Here is a 21864-nt window from a genome sequence, read left to right as displayed (position 1 = left end):
TCTTCCATCACCTGACGTTAGCTGACATATTCTAACACCAAATATTCTTAACTAGTTTATTATTCCGGAGGTTATTAGGCGGGTCAGTATAAAAAGGGGTCCTCTCCGTTGACCATGTATGTTTTAATAAACATCTTTGCCATACAGTTTACAGTGTGCACGCCCACTACTGTTCTACTGTTCATTTTCTTTTCCATTCGGTTATTGTTTTGACTTAAGCGTCAAAGTGCCTGCGTCAAGGACCTCCTTCCTGTTTCGCACTCTAACGTTTCCATTTGCTCTCTCTAGTGTGCGTAGAGAGGAAAGCTCGAACCATTTTCTTTCATCTCAGAGTCTTCTCACGGTTATAATCAGAGTTATCTATCCAGTATGTCATCTCTCCCGATATGATTTCAAATAGGATCAATAACAAACAAAATTCTGAGAAAAAAAACTTCAAAAAACTGCCTGCAATGATAGTCATCGGGTGTTTTTTTTTTATTTACTAATTTTTCAGCCTCTCTGAGAAGTGCTCCAGCTAAAACAGCAACAGAGGTTGTGGCATCACCAACTTCATTATCTTGAACTTTGGAAATATCTGAATGTGGAGTAAAGGAGTCCCTTGCTCTAACATAATCTATCATCTTCCTTCATTTAGAGGTCAATTACAGAATACAGAAACAAAATATGCACAGAATGTTTCCTAAATCTTAGAAAACTAACAAGTATAAAGCATGCCCAAAAGGATACCAACTAGGACCTTAGCAGCTGGATTGTCAATGTGAAGGGACTTCAAAATAGTACCACCATCCTTAGTGGCAATTACGTTACGCCCTCTTCCAGTCGACTGCAATATCTTTTCCTACACAGGCCCGCTGATTAACTTCTAAGAGGATTCGAGAAAATCCATTCTCGCACGATCTCCTTTCTCCTCCTTCCTATTGTTTCACACTGAGGTTTGCTGCATTTGGGAGCGACCGAGCGAGCTGCGTTCCTTCCTACTGTTTCACACTTTCACTTCCGTTCCTTCTCTTTCTCTCTTCCTTCCAAAAGATTCTTTTCTCTTCCCTTCCGTTCTTTTTCTTTTCTCTTCCTTCCCCGTTAAGGATTTTTTCCCATTCCTTTTCTTCCTCAATCCACGCCTCCGAGTAAACAGTTAATGACAATTTAGATGAAAATTAATATCACGGTATATTTGTTAAAAGTTTATGATATATTTCTTAAACTATTTAAAAATTCTAATATATTCAATAACTTATATACTTTTCCCTTTCAAGGCCTAAAGAAAGCAGAAGCTTCTTCCTGGCAGGTGCAAGTACAGAGATAGGAAGTATCGCAGAAACCATCCGTGGGGAATCCCAACCATCGCAAAGCACCAAAAAGCATGGCGAGAACCACATGAAAAGTTGTGCTATTATTTCATATAGAATCTTACAGCTCATAATTAACATGACCCAGTGTTAACTTCAGCTCATAATTGGAAGGCATTTTAAATTAGATCACAACAATTACACTTCCAAATCCATGTTTAAATTTAAATCCCTCCTCAAAACCGGGATTTTTTGCTCCTATCAACATGAACTTTGAATCGACAAATCAAATATGCTTTTTAATGGCATCGCTTTTGCTTGTTCTCCTAAAGAACGGCTTTTAGTTACAAGGAGAGAAAAATAAAGTCCCCATCGACACAAACTAAAATTTTCTCTTTTATCGATTATAGAAAAGATATGTCGATGCGGAGCATAGGAAGCTTGAGTCCCCTTCACGCTACTTTGTCGTCGGCTTCTACCTTTCTTTTGCTATAAAGAACAGTTCCTTTCCCACTCATGCAACCCAACACAGCTCTATTCTCCTCCATCAATGGCAAAGCAGAGGAGATTCTGTGAAGTCTGAAGCAGAGGAGGAGGAGATGGAGATTGAAAGGCCAAGCTTCATCAGAAACGGAGCAGTGAGACTTCCACCTCGATTCAGGTTCCACCCAACTGATGAAGAACTGGTGGCGCAGTACCTTAAAAGGAAGGCCTTTTCCTGCCCATTGCCTGCCGCAGTTATTCCCGAGATCAACCTCTCCGAGTTCGATCCTTGGGATTTGCCAGGTACCTTGTGAAGGGCAAGTAGTTAATTTAGTACAATAAATTTGACATCGTTTGTACATTTAGGTGAGAACGAAGGAGACAAGTACTTTTTCAATTTGGTAGAGAGATCCACGTACCACCGTAGCAACCGAGCGGCTGGCTCCGGCTACTGGAAGGCTACCGGAAAGCCAAGGCCGGTGGTGGCGCCGGCGAGCAAAGAGCTGGTGGGGATGAAGAGGGTGCTCGTCTTCCACCGGTGGAAGTCACCCCAAGGTTCGCGAACCGATTGGGTCATGCAAGAGTACTGCCTCCCAAGATCGAACTCAATCCACGTAAGGAAAAAAAAAAAACTAGTTTATCCATTAGAATTCCACATAAATGTGTGCAATATGATTCAGCTCTTCGTGGAGCAGAGCAAAGACTGGGTGGTCTGCCGCATATTTAAGAAGAGGACAAGTGGAGTAGCCGATCATAGAGCACGAAGAAGAAGGTCCGGCAATTGCAGAGCCGTGCTCGTTCCTTCTTGTTCTTTCTCTTCCTCAAGCTGCGTGACTGGTCTCGAAGAGGAGGAGCAGGAGGAAGGAGATGAAGGTTGCAGCAAGGCAATCGATTAATTAGAGTTTGCTTTGTGTTGTTTTAGAGCTTTAAATTTGGAGCTGTGATCTCTGCACCGTGTGAATTATTACCATCTCTAGTGCTAACTAGCTCGTTCTTGCTGGTTTGATTTTATCAATCAAGAAAGCGATTGAACTTTTCATTTCCAAAGAGAATCCAACGATTTATGACAGAACAAGATAAGGTTGAGTAGGGGACAGACAAGTCGGTTGCGACGCAGCTGTTGTTCTCCGTGGAGAATTAAAAGCTCCATGGTTCATGTGATAGGACAGTAGTGTCAGGTGGAAGGCATGGGGCCGGGTTGCATGCATGGCCTTGTCAACATTTACCTGCCATGGATTCCTTATCCGAAGCTCCTGTGCACTGATTGGTTGGTGGCAGGAAGATGATCACCAGAGAGTGTTTATCTCTTGTCATCTAGCCATCTGGTCCAACGATCATATATTTTCGCTCAAGAAAAAACTATGAAATGCTACAAAAAGAAGAAGATAAAAGCATAGGATTTATATGTAACAGGAATGATTCATGATTTCACTTGATTCTTCAAGTAATGAATAGTTAGAAGAGGATCGACATTGAAGGCCGTTCTTCATCATTCATTAGTTAAGAGAAGAGATGGGTTTATTTATGGCTAATGACAGTTTACGTGCTTGGTTTATTGTTCAGAAACAAGTATGGATTGTGCATTCAACGAGGAATGAAGAGGCGTCCTTAGTGGGGTTTGAATCGATTAATCATTTAAACACCCTTTGAAGGATGATGATAATAATAATAATTATAATATAACCGTTACTTTGTAATGCCAAATGTATTCTTATCTCGGTTTAACCATCCAATTGGCTAAGCAGCACCTTCCGTCACTATCCAGAGTGATATAATTGAATAAATATTCTTATAACGACACTAAAAAACAATTGTCGTTGTAGTATAGTGGTGAGTATTCCCGCCTGTCACGCGGGTGACCCGGGTTCGATCCCCGGCAGCGGCGATTTTTTTTTTTATAATTCAAAATTTTTACTCGTTCGAAATTCCCACTCTACTGCGTCTCGAACTCCTCGTGATCAAACTCAGCGCGGGCGCGATCGATTCGGTCACCGTTGAATCCCGGCAGTCCGACCTGCCCCGCGTCTGAGGAAGTTCCGGCGGCAGCTCCGGTCCACCGCCTCCGGGACCAATCCCTTGCCCTAGAGCTCTCAAACCCACTCAACCACCATGCAGATGACTAAACTCGAAAGCCACGTACGTCCTCGTGCTGGCCAGCTTCATCGCCGGCTGCTGCCGCTGGCCGCAGTCGCCGTCCGGCAGCCAACCGAGGCATCAAATAAACAATTAATGAAATTTATATATGCGATGAATTTATTTATTTTTATGATAACAAAAAAATATCATAGATTTATCGTTGACAATATTATAAAACATGATAAAAAAATATTATTACTGACAGATTAATTAATTTATAATCAGTAATACTATTATATATATATAATACTTTATCAAAATATTGTGAAAACACGTTATTGGCTATCTTAATTAGCTTAGAAAGACTTTTCTTTTATTCCTAATAATGTTGGATTTAACACTAACATCTTAATTTGTCTATCTGTAGGAAAGAAAGTAATATTTTTCTTATTTTATTCCTACCTAAATTACGTGAAAATGAATGTAAATGAAATCCAAAAACTGATTAATCCTAGCCATGACCTCCCACAGAAATTTAGGTCATCCAAGTGGATTGTTGTCCATAGGAAAATCTTTATAATGCACCGCAGTTGGGATTCGACTCTTAACCACTCGAAAACCCTAACTCAATATCCAAAAAAAACCTCTATACTTGTATGTAAACCAAGATGCTTGAAACTCAATATCTAAGAAGAGATGTATGTAGGTCAAACATGAGAGACGAGTCACACAGATTAGCCAAGATGACTGGTGCCCATGAAAACCACAAACAGGCTTTTCAGAAACCATGCAGTCAGAAACCCTAGCTAGAAGCCTCCACCATGGGGATCACATAAGCAAGTCATTCTTGGCTACCAAAGACAGGCTATTGGATTGGATATAGTAACTTAAGAACAATAAACTAAGTAATTATTCATACATAGATGAAGTTCATCTTCTATTTAAAAGAACCCAAATCAAAATCCATCACCATCTGCTCGCAGCTGCAGGAAGAACATGAAGTTCATCTTCTCAAATTCCTCCTCCAGATGGAATGAAAACAGAATCATACGCGATAATAATCCTATAGAGACTACAGCCCATATACCTAGCCTCAAAATTCAATTTTTCATTTATTATCAACCTATCAATAATAATTGAAAAATCTACCAAAGACAGGCTCTTGGATTGGATAAGTAACTTAAGAACAATAAACTAAGTAATTATTCATACATACATGAAGTTCATCTTCTATTTAAAAGAACCTAAATCAAAATTCATCATCATCTGCTCGCAGCTGCAGGAAGAACATGAAGTTCATCTTATCAAATTCCTCCTTCAGATGGAATGAAAAGAGAATCATACGCGATAATAATCCTATAGCTAGAGACTACAGCCCATATACCTAGCGTCAAAATTCAATTTTTCATTAATTATCAACCTATCAATAATAATTGAAAAGTTGGTTTATAGATTTTTATACACATAAAATTCACATCCATTAGATCATTTTATTGGACTAATTCCTAAACAAAATCTAATAATCCAGACATCTAATTAATCGACAACACAAGTAATTAATAAAACATATAATAAAACCTCTATACTTAGATGTAAACAGGCCGATCGAGATACTTGGAACTCAATATCGAAGAAGAAGAGATGTAGGTCAAGCATGAGAGACAAGAGTCACTCAGGTTAGCCAAGATGACTTGCCATGAAAACCACAAACAGGCTTTTCAGAAACCCTAGAAGCCTCCATGGGGACAGAGGCAAGTCATTCTTGGCTACCAAAGATAAGCTCTTATCTCCATGTAAGACCTCTCTTCCTTGTGATACATATCTGGTTACCTCCAAGGGCTTCTATTTATAGACGTCCAAGGCCATGAATTTTCTTGGAAAAAGATTTGACCTTTGATGCATGCACAAGTTATGACCTTATCTTGAATGCTGATAACCTTACTTTAGTATCTGTTCTTTCCTTACTGACATTCTTATCTCTTCGTTGATGAACACCAAGTTGGGGTTGACCTTGAATAAGGATCAAATCTATGAAAAAAGATTGCTGTATTATATTGTTCCATATGTACACGGCAACAGTATCCTCAAGGAGGACAGCAAGATCACACATGGCTTTTTCTCTCTCAAAGGAAAAGTGTGTGATCAGGAATATATTCTATGAAAAAATAGTTAGGTTTGGGGTCACAAAATGACCCTCAGAAATCAGAATGGGCATGCATGAGAGTCAAGTTGGAGAACAACATGATCTTTCCGTGTCCATGAACTAATTCAAATAATTTAGGAATGCAAATTTTGATCCATCAAGTTAGTTCTTTAAAAAAATTTAGATTGGATTTAGTGCAATGCACATCCAACACATGTATATATGCTACGGACATCCGCTGCGGACATCCGTTGCAGATCTGTGCATTTTTTTATTTTATTTTATTTTTTTAACTTGCGGATATGTCATTTAAGGTATTACATTTAGGGTTTAGGGGTTGTTATAGTATTAAGTATAAAAAAAATTAAATCGATTTTTTTTAAGTACTCACGAGGTGCGCATGGTAAGGTTTTTAGGACATCATTTCTCTCTCTATATATATCCTGCATACTCGCCTGTGCACACCTCCTCGTGGCCGATTGAGTTGTGGGGTACACCCCGATATATACTGTTGGGTCCTTTATTGCTGATGCAAACGGAGTACAGGCAGAATGATGGTATACCACCGTTTTCGATTAAGTCGAGATTAGAGTTAGACTTTATCTCTTTAAGACGAATTTGTGCCACATATGGTGCTCACGGAATACGACAATCGTCTCCCAAGATACAACGACTTTTATCTTGCGATAGCAGCACTGCAAATCACAAGACCTCCGAACCGAGGAAGCTTCTTGAACTCTCTAATGCAAGAATGCAATGCTTACTTTGCTTGGAAGAAAGTGAGTGAATGAATATGTGAGGGATTTTATTTATATATATGAAAGGGTATAAGAACCTCTTGGTTCAATTATATCTCATCCATCCATTTCAAAATGGGTGATGTAGATCGCATCCTTTCCTAAGAGATATTCTACCTCTTCATTAGATGCACCCTTTAATCATCCAAAAGACATTTAAACTTTTTTGATTATTTTTTCATTTATAATTTCTAACATATACAAGTTTGATAGACTACACACCTGTCCGTGGGTGACCCCTTGGATGACTCCCGTAGATGACGCCCGCAGGCACCATAAGATATAAGTAGGGTTACATTCCTATATGTGTGTGATTTCAGTTGTTGATAATAGTATGATAAATTAATTGCTATGTGTACATTTTTATGTAAATTTTATAGACTTCATGAATTCTTAAATCCTAGTATTTATTTTGTTATTGAAAATATAAACTTGATTGATTTGAATGATTCTAGATTAACTAAATCAAAATATCATTATGCAAATCGATCGGTTAGATATGATTAATGACAAAAAAAGTCTATATTATATATTGAAATTTAATTATTCAAGTAAATTTCGACAGAACATTTCCTATAATATACTTTGACCATATATCTAGAATTTAAGACAAGGTAACATTATTAAAAACAATTCACCATATAACAACATAAAAAACCATTTCCCATCTTGAAAGCAATGATTGAGTTAAACGAAATACCAATTATCATCATTCATCACAATATCACAATACAGTAAACATCAAATATTTGAAAATCTCTATCTATATAATTAAGAACAAATCCAAGTAGCAGCATCCCCTCTGAAAATCTAGAGGCAACAGAAAAAAATAATCAACAAGGTGTCAGTAGTACAACATCATTTATGGCTAAAATTTCTAGAGTTCCATGTTGCCTCTAACTTTCAGCCTCTTTGCTTTTAGTTCTCTCTCTTGCTCCTCGGTTGAAGCCTCAACACCTCCTTTCTCAGAAAATCTAACAAAATACTCACCCAATAAGACATCTCTGATCTTCTGTTCTTCAGCAATTTAGACAGGTCCTGTAAATCAATTATAAGACTTGAAATTTAGGAGAGAGTGGAGTTCATGCAAAGCAGTCGCCAAATATAATCCTCAGATTGGGTATCTCAGTTTGGTTCTCAATTCTCTGGCTTTCAAAACAATTAATATCGATCTTTGATGCCTATATGCATATATATATATGTTTGGTAACTTCAGGTAATGAAATATGATACTGCAAATGAGGGCATGCACAATAACACACAGCATACAAAACCTTAGAGGAAGAGATTTAGGTCAAGCATGATCAGGACAAGAGTCACTCAAGTTAGCCAAGCTGACTGCCCATGCAAACCACAGACAGGCTCTTAGAAACTAGGTATAAACCCTAGTTAGAAACCTCCATGAGGGCACAGGCAAGTCATTCTTGGCTACCAAAGCTAGACCCTTGTCTCCATGTAAGACCTCTCTTCCCAGTGATACTTAATGGTCACCTCCAATGCCTCTATTTATAGATGTGTAAATTAAGCCATACAATATATATTCCTTCAAAAGTATCTTTTTAGAAAGAAAAAAAATGTTTAACCCATATGCTAATAATAACATTACTTTAGTATCTGTTCTTCCTCGATGAGCATTAATTCTCCTCCTCCATGCATGTAGAACATATATTCCTTCTCTGATCTTGTTATTCTTCAACACTAACGATAGAAGTCAATGAGTTATATTCAATTATTTTGATTTACAAGAACTAGATATTTCCATTTCTTTTTGGTGAGCAAAATGTTTATTTTTCATAGATTGATTGACCTAATGTAAGAAAATGATTTCGAAAGTATCTCTCCTGATTTATATATATATATATATATAAGGATTGATATCCTGCGCGTCCGCACAGTGCGCTACTACGCGCGCAGAGGATATCAATCGGTTTTTTTTTAATATTTTAAATTAAAAAAATCAATTAAAAAAATAAATATTTCCTTATATAAATTTCTAATACATTAATATATCCCCTCAACATATTACAATACTCAATAAATACTTAAATTTATTTTATTTTATTTTTTTTAAAATCAAACACTATAACCTAATTGGGAAGACTGAACCCTACAGATAAAATCTAAAAAAAATAACTTAAAAACTATAACCCAAAGCCTGAACCCTAGAAATAAAATTTTTAAAAAATATTTTATTTATTAAAAAAATAGATATTTCTTTATATAAATTTCTAGTACATTAATATATCCCCTCAACATATTACAATACTCAATAAATACTTAAATTTATTTTATTTTATTTTTTTTTAAACCAAACACTATAACATAATTGGAAAGTCTGAACCCTATAGATAAAATCTAAAAAAAAAATAATTTAAAAACTATAATCCAAAGCCTGAATCCTAGAAATAAAATTTACAAAAAATATTTTATTTATTTTTTTAATTCTAAAATAAATAAAAAATAAAAAAAAAATAAAACGAGTGATATCTTGCGCGCGCACAGTCACATGCGGGCGCGCAGGATATCAAAACTTTATATATATATATATATATAATCTCCATAATACTTGGTGGAATCATATGTTCATAAGGAAATAATATATAATATTCTAATAGCAATGAGAATGATTTGTTGACCATGGCAATTGGGGCAAATGCAAACTAGGGAAAATGACAAGAAGTTGTGAGTATTTTTAACACACACAACTTATCTTCATTAGATGGCCTCCGAGTTGGGGGTTGACCTTCAATTAGGTATCAAATCCATCAAGAGATTGGTGAATTGATCCACGAGCACAACAATATCCAAAAAGAAGATCAAAAGATCACATATATATATAGCTTTTTCTTAGAAAGGAAAAGTGTGTGATCAGGAATATATTCTTTGAAAAAAACATATCTGAGTTTTGAGTCACATGGTCGTCAGAATGGGCAAGAGAGTATTCTCCAATTAGTCATTGTTAAGATCTTAAATTTGAAACTCATGAGTATTAGAGTGTTTAATTAAGTGTTTTTAAAGCTTTTTTAAAAACAAAACAACAAAAAAATGATATGTATTTCTCCATGAACTAGTTTATGCTGTAATACAAATTTGGGTAAAGAGTAGTTGTCTCTAATAAGCATCTCAAAAAAAAAAAAAAAAAAAAAAAAAATGATAATCCCAATTAGCCGGTCCGATTTTACGGAAGTTTCCATCGGCCACCAGGATAAATCGGGAAGCGCATGCGACGACCAACCCAGAATCCTTTGATTACGCCCTCATTTGGAAGAAAAATTCCTGCAAATACTAGCTGGGGTTCAAATCACAAATATCTGAGAGATAACCTGGATATCTTATCGCGACAACATAGCCCCGGGGACTAATAAGCATCTCTAAAGAACCATATACGTTGAACAAAATAGAACTGGATTTTTTTATTAATTTGTTTTAGGTTGGTTCCAACTAAATTCATATCCAACATCCAATTTATTTAATTATTTTAAAATATAATTTGTTAGAGACTACATTTTATTTGTGGATAAATATAATTGTTATACCTTCAATAATATTTACAAAAAGGATATATTATTAAAATGACTAAAAATAATGTATAACATCTGCACACAAATCAATATACGCGATTCACAGAAACATTAATATAAAAACCATTTTACAGTGATTGAGTTAAACAAATTAAATACCCATTAATATCATTAATCACAATATCATTGATACAAGATATTAAGAGTGGACCTAGAAGTAATTTGAAAGTCAAAGTCAAAATAACGTAGAAGTCAAACTCTATGTGAGATGGCAGTCAAAGTTAAGATGAGGTGACAGTTCATCATCAGGGCTTAGCTCCTCACTCGACACTAAGCCTTCGGTATGAAGACGGCCAACCTAAGAGCCAGTCATACTTGAAGGATCAAGCGCTTCACTTGTGAACAACCAGCCGTCACAAAGGACAGTTTAAATTATGATCCGCACAACACAACTCTGTTATGTATCCGGATGGCCAAAGGTCATTCGGGCGTATCTAAGATTAGTGTTTGCTCTCAATATATGGCTGAATATACAATTGAACGTCCTTGAAGCCGAGCGGGCTTAATAGACTTATCTCTCCATTCAGCGCCAAGACATACGGGCTAAATCCAAATGACCCTAAAGACGATTGAACATATGAGATATAGTTCTCCACTTATGCAATATTACCTTCAACTTACATATGTCGTCCTATAGTGCAGTACAACCTTCAATATAAATCAAACTATCATAAGGTCGATTGTACCTATGAGTCTGAGCGTCTTGTTATCTAATAGTTAGTCTCCCATCATACGGTTGGTCGGTCCTAAAGTTGAACGGACTTGCGAAACTTGGCTTCTTATTACTTATCAGATCTTCAGCATGAGCCTACGAGTATAATGCCGATTAGACTTATTGTCGGTTGGACTTATGAGATTCAACTCCCCCTTCAAAGGTATAGTGCTCCTATTTATAACTCTACTCGGGTATACAAGGCACTGTTCCCGTTTCATATATGAATTCTTAGGGCAAAATGCATAAGGTTATTCTTATTACAAAAGCCGGTCAGATATAGAGACGGTTGGGATACCCTGTTCATCCAAGTATCCAGCTGGGATATATTCCAGGAGAACGCTCAAGGCAAAATGCAAAAGGTAATTCTCATTACAAAGTCGGACATAGAGATGGTCGGGATACCCTGTTCGTCCAAGAATCCGACCAGGCTATATTCCAAGAGACAACATTTTCAGGGAGTCGCAACAGATTATCAGAAATAGTGACTATCCATCAGAGAATATTCTTCGATTATAATATATGCATCCAATGGAACTTTCTTACGAAGGTGACTATACAACTTCTATCATTATTGCAGAGGTTACACTAGACTGTTCATATACGTATAACAGAAGATTCTTCAGAGGATAACTATACAAATTTCAAACTATACACCTTTTATTTTTCGACATATTCTTACATTGAATATTCCATGCCACTTCATTATTGTGGAGTTATGAGAGGTGATATAAAAAGGAGGTTCTTTCCGTTGGCAAGGTATACTTTAGACACTAGAGCACAACATTACTCTTCATCAGACTCACTTAATTTTATTGTAGTTCTTCTCCACTTTTCACTCAGTCATCTACTGACTTAAGTATCGGGGGGCCTATGCTAGGGATCCCTTCTATGGTTTTTGCCCTAACGTTCTGTTGACTCTTTTGAGTGTGTGCAGAAAGGAGCCGAAAGGAGCGCCGGGAGTCATCATCCCTCCCCAGCGAAGTCTTCTCTGATGGATCGAAAGCGCTAGAGGGGATGAATAGCGCTTATGGCTATTTCGTTTTTTGAAATCGTAAAAGCTTGTTCAGAAATAACGCAGCGGAAAGTAAATAAAGTGGACACGAAGGATTTACTTCGTTCGGAGCCTGTGACGACTCCTACTCGAAGGCCCGCGATCCTTGATCGCTTCCGGTGGGCAACAACTATAATTCGTAAAAGTTATTACAAGCTAAGTACAATTTAAATAGAAAAGAATATTGTACTGACAATAAAAAGACTAAAACTGAAGCTCCGGGTTGTCGTTGCAACACTTCTGAGTCGAGACGTTAGCATCTTGTCGCACGGAGAATGCTTAGAAGATTGTTTATTTTTAAAGCTGCACCTCAACCCTCCTTTTATATGAGGTTCCGGGCGTCTGGAGTGTGACGTGGCCAGCCAACCAGGTTGCTCCACATCGCAAAGTCGCGCAGGGGATAAAAGTTGGTCCCGGGCGCCCGGACCTGTTCCGGGCGCCCGGATCCATCCCGGGCGCCCGGACCTCCTTTTTCCAGGAGCCGCTTCTCCTGCAAAACAAGGTTAGTCCGAGCAATTGCATACCCTGCAAGACAATGTTAGAATCTGATAATTCATAAGTGAAAAAGAGCTGACAGTCTTCGGACTGTCTGAGTCTGACTTCGGATTTCCAACCGGAAACCCTAGGTCGACCCGACGCCTACTGTTCCCTCTACGGGGAACGCGTCCTCATCTACTCCACTAAGGAGATTTACCTGATGCTAGTCCGGTCCTCCAGACCGACTGGACTTTTCGCCTAGGGTTACCCCCCCCCCCCCAAGGACCTAGGGTTACCGCCCCCTAGGGTTTTTCTCCACCTAGGGTTACCGCCCCCTAGGACCTAAGGTTACCGCCCCTTAGGGTTTTCCTCCACCTAGGGTTACCGCCCCCTAGGACCTAAGGTTACCACCCCTTAGGGTTTTTCACCTGCCTAACCACAGCTAGGACTTTCCTAAAACACTCATTCAAACATGTTAGATCACACACTAACTTAACTTTGAATCCTTTGCCATTATCAAAACTAAGGTTCGATCGTCGGATGCTTCCCGCACCAACATTCTCTAGGTCAACAACAGTGCCACCTTCCCAACATGTCATCTCCGCATCTTTCAAACAAGATCAAATTTAGTGTCGTCAGTGGAAACTTTCGCCTGAATCTAAAACATAGAGATGGAAGAAGCTGGACAATTCACCACTTTCACCCTGTCTCAAGAGGATTTCAAGTTGCTTGTAGCCGCTCGAGCACAAAAGTTAATGAAACAACAACAAGCAGCTATCGTTGGTACATTGTCGCATGATCTGGTCGCATCCAGGATGAGTCCTCACATTGAAAGAGGGACTCGAGTAGAAGGCCCAACTGAGTTTCAACCAGTTCCTCCCCCAACGACTAGTTACGTATAACCATCCATCCAACCAGTCAACCTACCGCTTGTGCCATCCTCCCCGATAGTATATCACCGAGCATAATTCTGCATGCACTCCTCTCGAGGAGATGGGCCGAGAAGAAAGGCCCAAGTGTCATCTACTAAACGGGCACCTATGCGAGATTTGTACAAAGGGAAAGCCCTGATGGTCAGTGGTTCTCCCGGGCGGATAAGTATGCTATTCTCTCAGGAAATATTGGAAGACAAGTTGTCAAAACATTATTGACTCCTGACGATAATAGAATATAGAGGGTCAATTGATCCAGAAGAATACCTCCTTAAGTTCAAAATCGCCGCCCTCCTTCATCAATATACGGATGGCGTGAAGTGTTGAGTATTTCTCACCACACACTCTAGCTCGACATAGAGGTGGTTCAAATGACTACCAGCTAAATTCATCTACCATTTTAAGGAATTTCGCAAGACTTTCCTCCATTTCTCCAACAGCAGTTGTTACCACAAAATCACCCTGAGCCTCTTTTCACTCAAGCAGGGGCCCAAGGAGACGCTCAGAGTCTACATTAAAAAGTTCAACCAGATGACCATAGATATTCCCTCGGCGACCCCTAAGATTTTAATGAGTGCCTTTTCACAAGGGTTCATAGACAACAAGTTTTTTTTTCACTCTCTGATTAGGAAGCCCCCAAGGGACTTCAATCAACTACTTGGCCGGACGACCAAGTATATTAATATGATGAAGCTCAATCCGCTTAGAAGAAAGAGGTCACCACACCCTCTCTATCATCTACTGTAGAGTGCCGAGCTCCTCTCCTACCTCTTCCTCATAAAGGACCCTGAGCGGGTCCTCAGTCTCATCATCAAGAGTCGTAACCTCAAGCTATATAACACGTGGAGGCCGAGCATAGAAGATTCCCCGAGCCCTTTATATGGGCTCCCTCAAAATTGTATCATACCATAGATCAGAGACGCACAACACTCAAGATTGTTATCATTACAATATAGAGAAATGCAAGACGTTCAACCAAGGATTCTGCCAACGCTCGCCATCTCCCATCCGTTGGTGTTATCAAAGCCGAACATACTGCCCCAAAGGGACCACCTAGGCGATGAGCAGTGCTAAGGGACGCCCTAGTGGCAAGAAGACCTGGCCCAGGCCTATGCTTGGTACAACAGGAGCACCCCCTGATGCGGCGAGAAAAAAATCACAATAATATTGCCCGGGGGATATTAATATGATCGTAGGAGGTCCAACTGACAGAGATTCCAACTGGGCGAGAAAATCGCATGCCCATCGATTAGAGGTCCACATGGTCAGCTGTAGCCATGAGTAGGCACAAGAGCCCGGGATCAACTTTGGATCCAAAAATTTAGAAGGGGTGGAAGTGCCCCATGATGACGCTTTAACAATTAAGATTATTATAGCTAATTATAACATGCATCGCACTTTTGTTGACACAGACAACTTAGTCAACATTATCTTCAAGGAGCCGTTTGAGCAACTGTAGATTGACAATGGCGAGTTGCAGCCCATGATGACGCCTTTGTATGGATTCACAGGCAATAAAGTTCAGCCGCTCGGGCGAATAAAGCTAGTCATCTCCTCAGGGTAGGAGCCCCTGATGAGGGCGCACCGATCAACATTCATAGTGGTGGATGTGTGGTGTTTGCCATTTTGCATGTCACGTGGCACATCAAATTAATTAAAATTGAAACTCATTAAAATGTAAATAAGTGTTGTAGCAACGAGTCCCAAGTCGTATTTTTCCAAGGATAACTAGTGAGTGTGTATGAATTCTAGAATTGATTTAATTTTGATTACCTTAAAATGAACATCAACTCAATTCAGTTTCTTATGCAACAGTGAATCAATTTGTTCAACTACTATATCTTCCATTCTCGATCAAGTAACCATTTAAGTCAATCACCAAACAAGCTTGTAGAAACCGAGTAACATCCATTTATAACCATAACCAACTTCAACCACCAAGCTTAAGAAAAATAATATTGAATAGAAATAACAATAAAAAACTTGAAGCAAGAATTCGACACTTAAACAAGATCTCAGTAACCACAAGTCCAATTAATAGAGCAAGGAATTACTAACTAAATAACCAAACTAATCATCTAACAGTAAATAGAATTTCATATTCAAACTGAATATAAATTGTAAACAATTAAGTAGCTGCACAAGATCCGAATTGTAGTAACTCAAATAAAAATGAAATTGCAAGTAAAAACATTAAAAACAGATTTGCAGTAGTAAACCCAAACAAAAACTGAAGTAAGAATTGCTAAACAAAGAATGAAGTGCAATCTATATATCAGATCTTCAGATCTGAGCAAGCTGATAGACAAATCAAAGATAAAGGTAAAGAAAACAAAACCCTAAACATTCCACAACCAACACCCGGATCAAAACTTCTTCATTCTGCCAGAAACAGAGCCACCTCTGAGAAACACCCTTCGGGTGACCACCAGCGAAGAACAGAACTTCCAACTAGTGCATCCTCTCGATCACAGCCTCTGGAAAACATCCTTCGGGCTCACGGATCGGCTACACTCACAGCATACGAAGAACAACAGCTCAACTCTGGAAATTTGCATCACTCGGCCGATTGATCAGATCGGTGCGAATTCAGCAGATGAATTGGAGATGGAGTGGAATCCGAATGCTTTTGGGAACCACCCTTCGAGCTCCGGTGGCTGATGAACGGATCACAGAACATGGGAACCGCCCTCTGCCTGGATCGCGAATGGTGAACCAGAGTTGAACTCATGGACTGGGAAACACCCTCGCCCGCAACCTAACCTCGGATGATGAACGCCAGATGCTCAGTGATCGCCGACGATGAAGAATCCTAGCTCGCGGATCTGGAATGAGGAATGGGAGGCTGCGACCGTCGCGTGAAGAAGATGAAGAATAGTGGAGAAATCGTGACGCTGAGCTCGAACTTGCACTGTAGCTTCTCAAAGCCTTTATACCCCTTTCAAATCTGATCGGGCGGTCCAGATTAATTCAGGCTCGATCAACGGTGGAGATATCTCAGATCAGAATAGAAAGCTCTAGATCTTCATCAACGACTGAGATGTGCTTCTCATTAGGTTGGATTGACCAGATCTTCAACGGATGACCCAGATCTGCTTGATCTTCAATGGACAGTCCAGAACACTCCAAGGCTTGATTGACTTGATTAACCCTTGATTTAAGCACAAGTATGACCTGATCTGATCGGGTCCATGACCCTTTTGATGCCTACAAAATCATAAGCAAATATTAGCATCACATACCATGATAATTGGCTAAATTGCAATTAAGTTCAAGATCACATGCAATTATGAAATATAATGTATATGTGAGATTAAGCTATGAATAAACCATCAAAAGCATGCATTATGAATCAAGATAATATAGCCAAAATCATGGTTATCAAATCCCCCACACATAATCTTGGACGTCCCGTTCAAGTCAAGAAAAAAACTAAAAATCATCTCCATAGTAATTCCCTCGCAATATCTAAAAGATAGTAAAAGAAATTTAAGTAAGATCATCTAAATATCACAAACAATCATGAATACAATTCAAACAATAATAAGTAGATATGGTAGTTTCAATCCAATTGAAAAATTAAGCAAGTTGCACTCTCACAAGGGATTTACCTATTCTAACTCTCACACTCAAACATGTGTATAAGTGGAGCTCACTCAATGTCACTCACAACATTTCACTACCATAAGCTTGCTTATTTTCTAATTCTCCACCACTATAAAACATAGCATACATGAATCACAAGGACTTTATCATGAAGAATTGAAATGGAAGCAAAAGAACAAGTGAAAGTGAATGAAATAGCAAAAGAAAATAATTCAATGAAAAATTGAGAGAATTAGAGTATTGGAGGAATATACTTGATGAGTTGACCATTTTGATGTGAAAAGAGATGAATACCATTTGTCATTACCAATTCAACATATCAAGCTAACCTCTCCTTCAATTTGAATGCAAACATAGAATCTTGATACTCTATCTCCACACTTGATACTCTCTTGATTTCCAATTTTTTTCTATTTTTTCACTGTTCTTCCACTTAAATTCCAGCATTTGGAAGCTCAAAAATAATCTCAAATCATGAAGAAGATGCCTCTCCCCCACACTTAAATCAATGTCCGTCTCAGACAATTCAACAAATCACAACTAACTGAAACGCTTACAGGCACACTTCTTGTTTTCATTCTGCATTCTGCAGAATATGATCTCTGCCTCCCTCTTGTTCTATGGTGTATTGTAGGTACAAGTGTCTCCCAATGCAGCAGAAAACTCTCCATTTCTGAACAATACAGCTCCTATCAGATCTCCAATAACCTGACAACGACAATGTATCCCAGCAGCCACAACAATGCTGAATTCTGGATTCTGAAATTCAGCTACAATCAACAAGCATGTTCTCAATCAAATTCTTAATGATTAATAACTTGTAACAAGCATAAATCACACAATAATAAAGATCTAATCTACCATTCAGCTCCTCAATAAATTCCAACATCAGTTTCAATTTCTGTGCCATATCAATACTGTCCAGATTTTATTCCAGTGCAGAGTTTTGATACACACATTGCCACATCAAGCTTCCTTAGTTACTCCTTTTAAGATACTGAACAACAATCTAAATCTAATCAGCTATTACTTCTTCTTTAATATTTCAGAGCTCATTGCTGAATTCGGTGCACAGAGAAGTTATTGGAAAACCAAATCAAACTTCATGGTCTCTTACAGCAGTCTTGATAGCAAAACACATTTTTATTTCAGCATGCAGAATGCTCAAGGTACAAAGCTACAGACAATCAGCGAAGCAATCAGATTCAAAGACGTGTTACAAAATTCTGATACCTCACAGTTCTAGAAATTCTGAATAAGGCAATCCGGTTCAAAGTAGAAGGCACAATTTCAGCCACTCTGCAACTCTGTCTCATATCCCTATATTTGAATTGATATCCTCAGGTTCCAGTGTAAATAAATTGCATTTTGCAGCTTCAGTTTCAAAACCTCACTGATATACTTCAAATTCCATATTAAGCTACTCAAAAATACATCAACAATCAGCAACAAATCACACTCCACAAGCTTTGTTGACAAAATTTCAGTATTGATATTATCAGCCTTCTATCAGAATTCTTCCTCTGTACCCTCACGTAATTCTGTAGGCATTTAATCATGAAGAAATGAGCTTCATGAAATGACATAAAATTGTTTCCATCAATCCTTGTAATAAGAGTTTCTGCTAGCAGCAAAGTTACAATAGAAATCCAAACTGTTTTGACATAATTTCCAGTAGCTGTCTCTGAAACTCACTACAATTTATCCTGAAATTGTATACCTTCATGAATCAATTCAGCATCATTTTGTTGCTTCTTTTGTCAAATTTTTGAAATCTTGCTCCTCAAATTTGCATCACAGCTAACTCAGGTTCCAGAACTTCAAGAATTAAGCAAACTAATATATTTCTGCACATCAAATTTAGTCTCTAGCTCAAAGAATTAAGGATTCCAAATGGTTCAGGTGTTTATATTTCAGATTCAAGCTCAATTTTAAGGAACAAAATCTGATTTAGCTCTTAATGTGCATCACCATATTAAGTTTCAAACTTAATGGAGTTCCATTTCTGTAGAATCAAAATCAGAATCATTTTCTGCAGAACAGAAATGAACTGATTCTGATTTCTAAATTCATTTTCAATCTGTGGACTTCAAGGAGGAATTTGCACTGGAATAACAGATGTCTAATTTAGGATGTTACTGAACAAGAGCAGCAAATGGACTTGGCACTCAAAAGGGCTTCCTCTGATAAAATTTCTGTTTTCATTTCAACAGCTCAACAATAAAGTTCAGAAAATGAATTCAAGAATTTAGCAGTTGATTCCTGCAGCCATGTCTCTATAGATGTTATGTAATCCTTTGATGCTTCAGCCGATTTGATTTGCTCAGAGAAACAGATTTATAACATTGAAATATAGCTGTTGTAATTCCAGTTATTGGTCTTTTCATTGATCACGAAGCCCCATACGGAACTTGGCACATAGTAATCCAAACTCTCCCTTCCCTTCCTGAATTCCAATCATTGAAACTGTCAAAGAATTTCAAAATTGAACTTAAGCTCTTGATTCTGTTTATTTAACAGCTTGAGTTCCCGAATTTAGAATCTTATAAATTTCAAGCTTAAGTCATTCAAATTAGGCTCACTATAAGGTATCCATTAGTACTAGAGTGATAAGAGTAGATTTCTATCTGCTGATGTCTAGAGCTAGCATGAGATGACTAAATAATGAGCCAATAGAATATGAGCTTCATGTAACTAAGAAAATTAGAACTACCTCAGTTGAGAGGTTTTGAATTTCACACGAATTCTAAACTCCCAATTCCATTTCAAAACTTCCTCAACAACAATTGAACTTTTCACTGAACAAGAATATATATATAAGACTTTAAGTTCAGTTTCTGAAAATTTCAGAAACTGTGCACTATAATTCCAGCAAGAAGTTTTCCAGGTTAAGTATCAGCACTTTGATTTTTTTTTTTTTGCGGTTCAGGTTATAGATTAACAGTCAATGAAGCTCAGTTGTTCAATGGACAAATACTGCAACAACATTTGGCATGCAACAAGTTTTGAAAAAGTCACTAATACATAGCTTCAAAAACAGAATCTGTTTCCAGAAATCAGTTTCTATGACTTCCATTTCTCTGCACTCTTTTCTGTCAATGAACTTGTCATCTTAACATCTTAACAATTGCATTCTTATTGCTAAAACTGAATTCTGCACTTCAAAGTTCAGAAATGCATTCTATTCCCGCAGCAATAATTCAAATTTTCCTACAATTGGTGCCTGTATCTATAAGTTGTTGCTTCAGTACTGCCATGACCTGTATTGTAATGGTGATCATCAAAGAAAACACCATGCACTTGCAATGAATTGTTTAGATACAGAAATATTTTGATTTTTGAAAATTTTCAGAGTTTACACACAAGGAACCGAGAAGAGTAACCTAACATCCTGCTCTTCCCAAAATCTGCAGCTTCGATTTTTACTCTCGTATGAAAATGACAAATAACTAAATTGATTCATTTGTCGAGCAAACCCTGGGAATCAGTAACCTCAGCCTTCTCAATCCATATCTCATCACAAGAAGTCTGATTTCAGAAATCAGACTCATTGATTTCCAGTTTTTTTCTGTTTCTATAAAATTTCCATTAATGTATCATTCCAACAAACCAACCAAATTGTGCCTCTCAACTGAATTGTTAGCCTCCTATCCTGCATTGTACTTAGCACATTCAATCTAACATATTAATCTCAAAACTCCTAATCTCCATGAACTTTGAGCATATGTAATCCCCCACACTTAAAACTTTTCTCCATCTTAGTATTCTAACTCATCAAGACTTCAACCAAAACTCTCAATGAAAGAATGACAAGCAAAGATAATCAAGGGTTAAAATGCTAGATGAGAATGTTTCAAGAAAATTATGGAGAAAGAAATGGGAAGTTATGAGCAAATAAGAATGATAAATATTCCTCATTTCCATGCATACATATGCTATTGTGACTTTGAAAAGAAGCTAAGCAAGTTCTAGAGTTTAATTTGCTATGAGTGCATGCCACACAAAGATAAAATAGTGTTTAGGCTTAAGGTGGTCCTCTCTAGGTAATTTTTATGCAATCATGCTCAATTGATCAAATTGGAATCCACCACCAAATTAACCAATATCATATAAGAAAAACATCCAATCATGTCAAATGACCTAAAATTGATGATCAAATTTAAGAAGCTTTTACCATCTTAGAGATATCACTTAGAAAATTCCCATGAAGAATCTTATTCCAATTGAAATGCTATGTATACTAGACAAAAATGCAAAGTGTGAAAACAAAGTGTGGAAGTAAAATGCAAATATAGGAAAATGAAACTAAAGAGATGTATAAAGCAAAAATAAAAGCAAGGAACAAACTCCCCTAGATTCCGGGCGGTTGAAGAAGATTAAGCAAAAGAAGCCACCCCGGTAGTGGAGTATCCTTGGTTGTAGTCAACTTCTTTTTATTGATCATTTTTCCATTGAAAGCTTTTTCTGGAGGTCAGAGGCGGTTCAGTGTAAGCATCCACTCCGGGAGCTAATACAAGCTCAACAAAAGAAAACACCTCCCACACACATGTGGGGTAAAAAGAAGATAGAAGAATATTATCGTGGGTACAAAATTTATCAAGAAATGAATCACACCTAATAAAATCAACAATTGGTATCTCAATTAAATTTTCTAAAGAATCACAAAAATTACTCACCTTGTCATCTTGAATGGTACTTGGAGTGGTGATTGTTA

At 37.8% G+C, this 21864-nt stretch overlaps 1 protein-coding gene and 1 non-coding gene across 3 annotated transcripts; both read left to right on the top strand.

The window, feature by feature from the left end:
• Positions 1-1888: 1888 nt before the first annotated feature.
• On the top strand, positions 1889-2819 carry LOC122053035 (NAC domain-containing protein 83-like). Of its 2 annotated transcripts, none has more exons than XM_042614880.1 (3): positions 1889-2075; positions 2139-2386; positions 2468-2819. In XM_042614880.1, the coding sequence occupies exons 1-3, from the start codon at positions 1889-1891 to the stop codon at positions 2666-2668; spliced, it is 636 nt and encodes a 211-aa protein (XP_042470814.1). In that variant the 3' UTR covers positions 2669-2819. The 2 variants fall into 2 exon arrangements, with proteins under 2 accessions (XP_042470814.1, XP_042470813.1); XM_042614879.1 differs by having other exon boundaries at positions 2453-2819.
• A 766-nt stretch (positions 2820-3585) lies between these two features.
• Positions 3586-3657, top strand: TRNAD-GUC. The gene has a single exon. It is a non-coding gene; the product is annotated as a tRNA-Asp (tRNA).
• Positions 3658-21864: the final 18207 nt, after the last annotated feature.

The sequence above is a fragment of the Zingiber officinale genome, chromosome 3A (assembly GCF_018446385.1).
Source record: "Zingiber officinale cultivar Zhangliang chromosome 3A, Zo_v1.1, whole genome shotgun sequence".
Lineage (NCBI taxonomy): Eukaryota > Viridiplantae > Streptophyta > Magnoliopsida > Zingiberales > Zingiberaceae > Zingiber > Zingiber officinale.
The sequence above is the reverse complement of the archived record's forward strand: the minus strand, read 5'-3'. Positions and strand labels throughout refer to the sequence as shown.

Excerpts from the sequence above, each read along its gene's own strand:
- LOC122053035 (XM_042614879.1), top strand. The coding sequence starts at position 1,889 with ATGGAGATTGAAAGGCCAAGCTTCATCAGAAACGGAGCAGTGAGACTT. Across the intron at positions 2,076-2,138 it reads CGATCCTTGGGATTTGCCAG|GTGAGAACGAAGGAGACAAG; the intron begins GTACCTTGTGAA and ends TTGTACATTTAG. Across the intron at positions 2,387-2,452 it reads CAAGATCGAACTCAATCCAC|CTCTTCGTGGAGCAGAGCAA; the intron begins GTAAGGAAAAAA and ends AATATGATTCAG.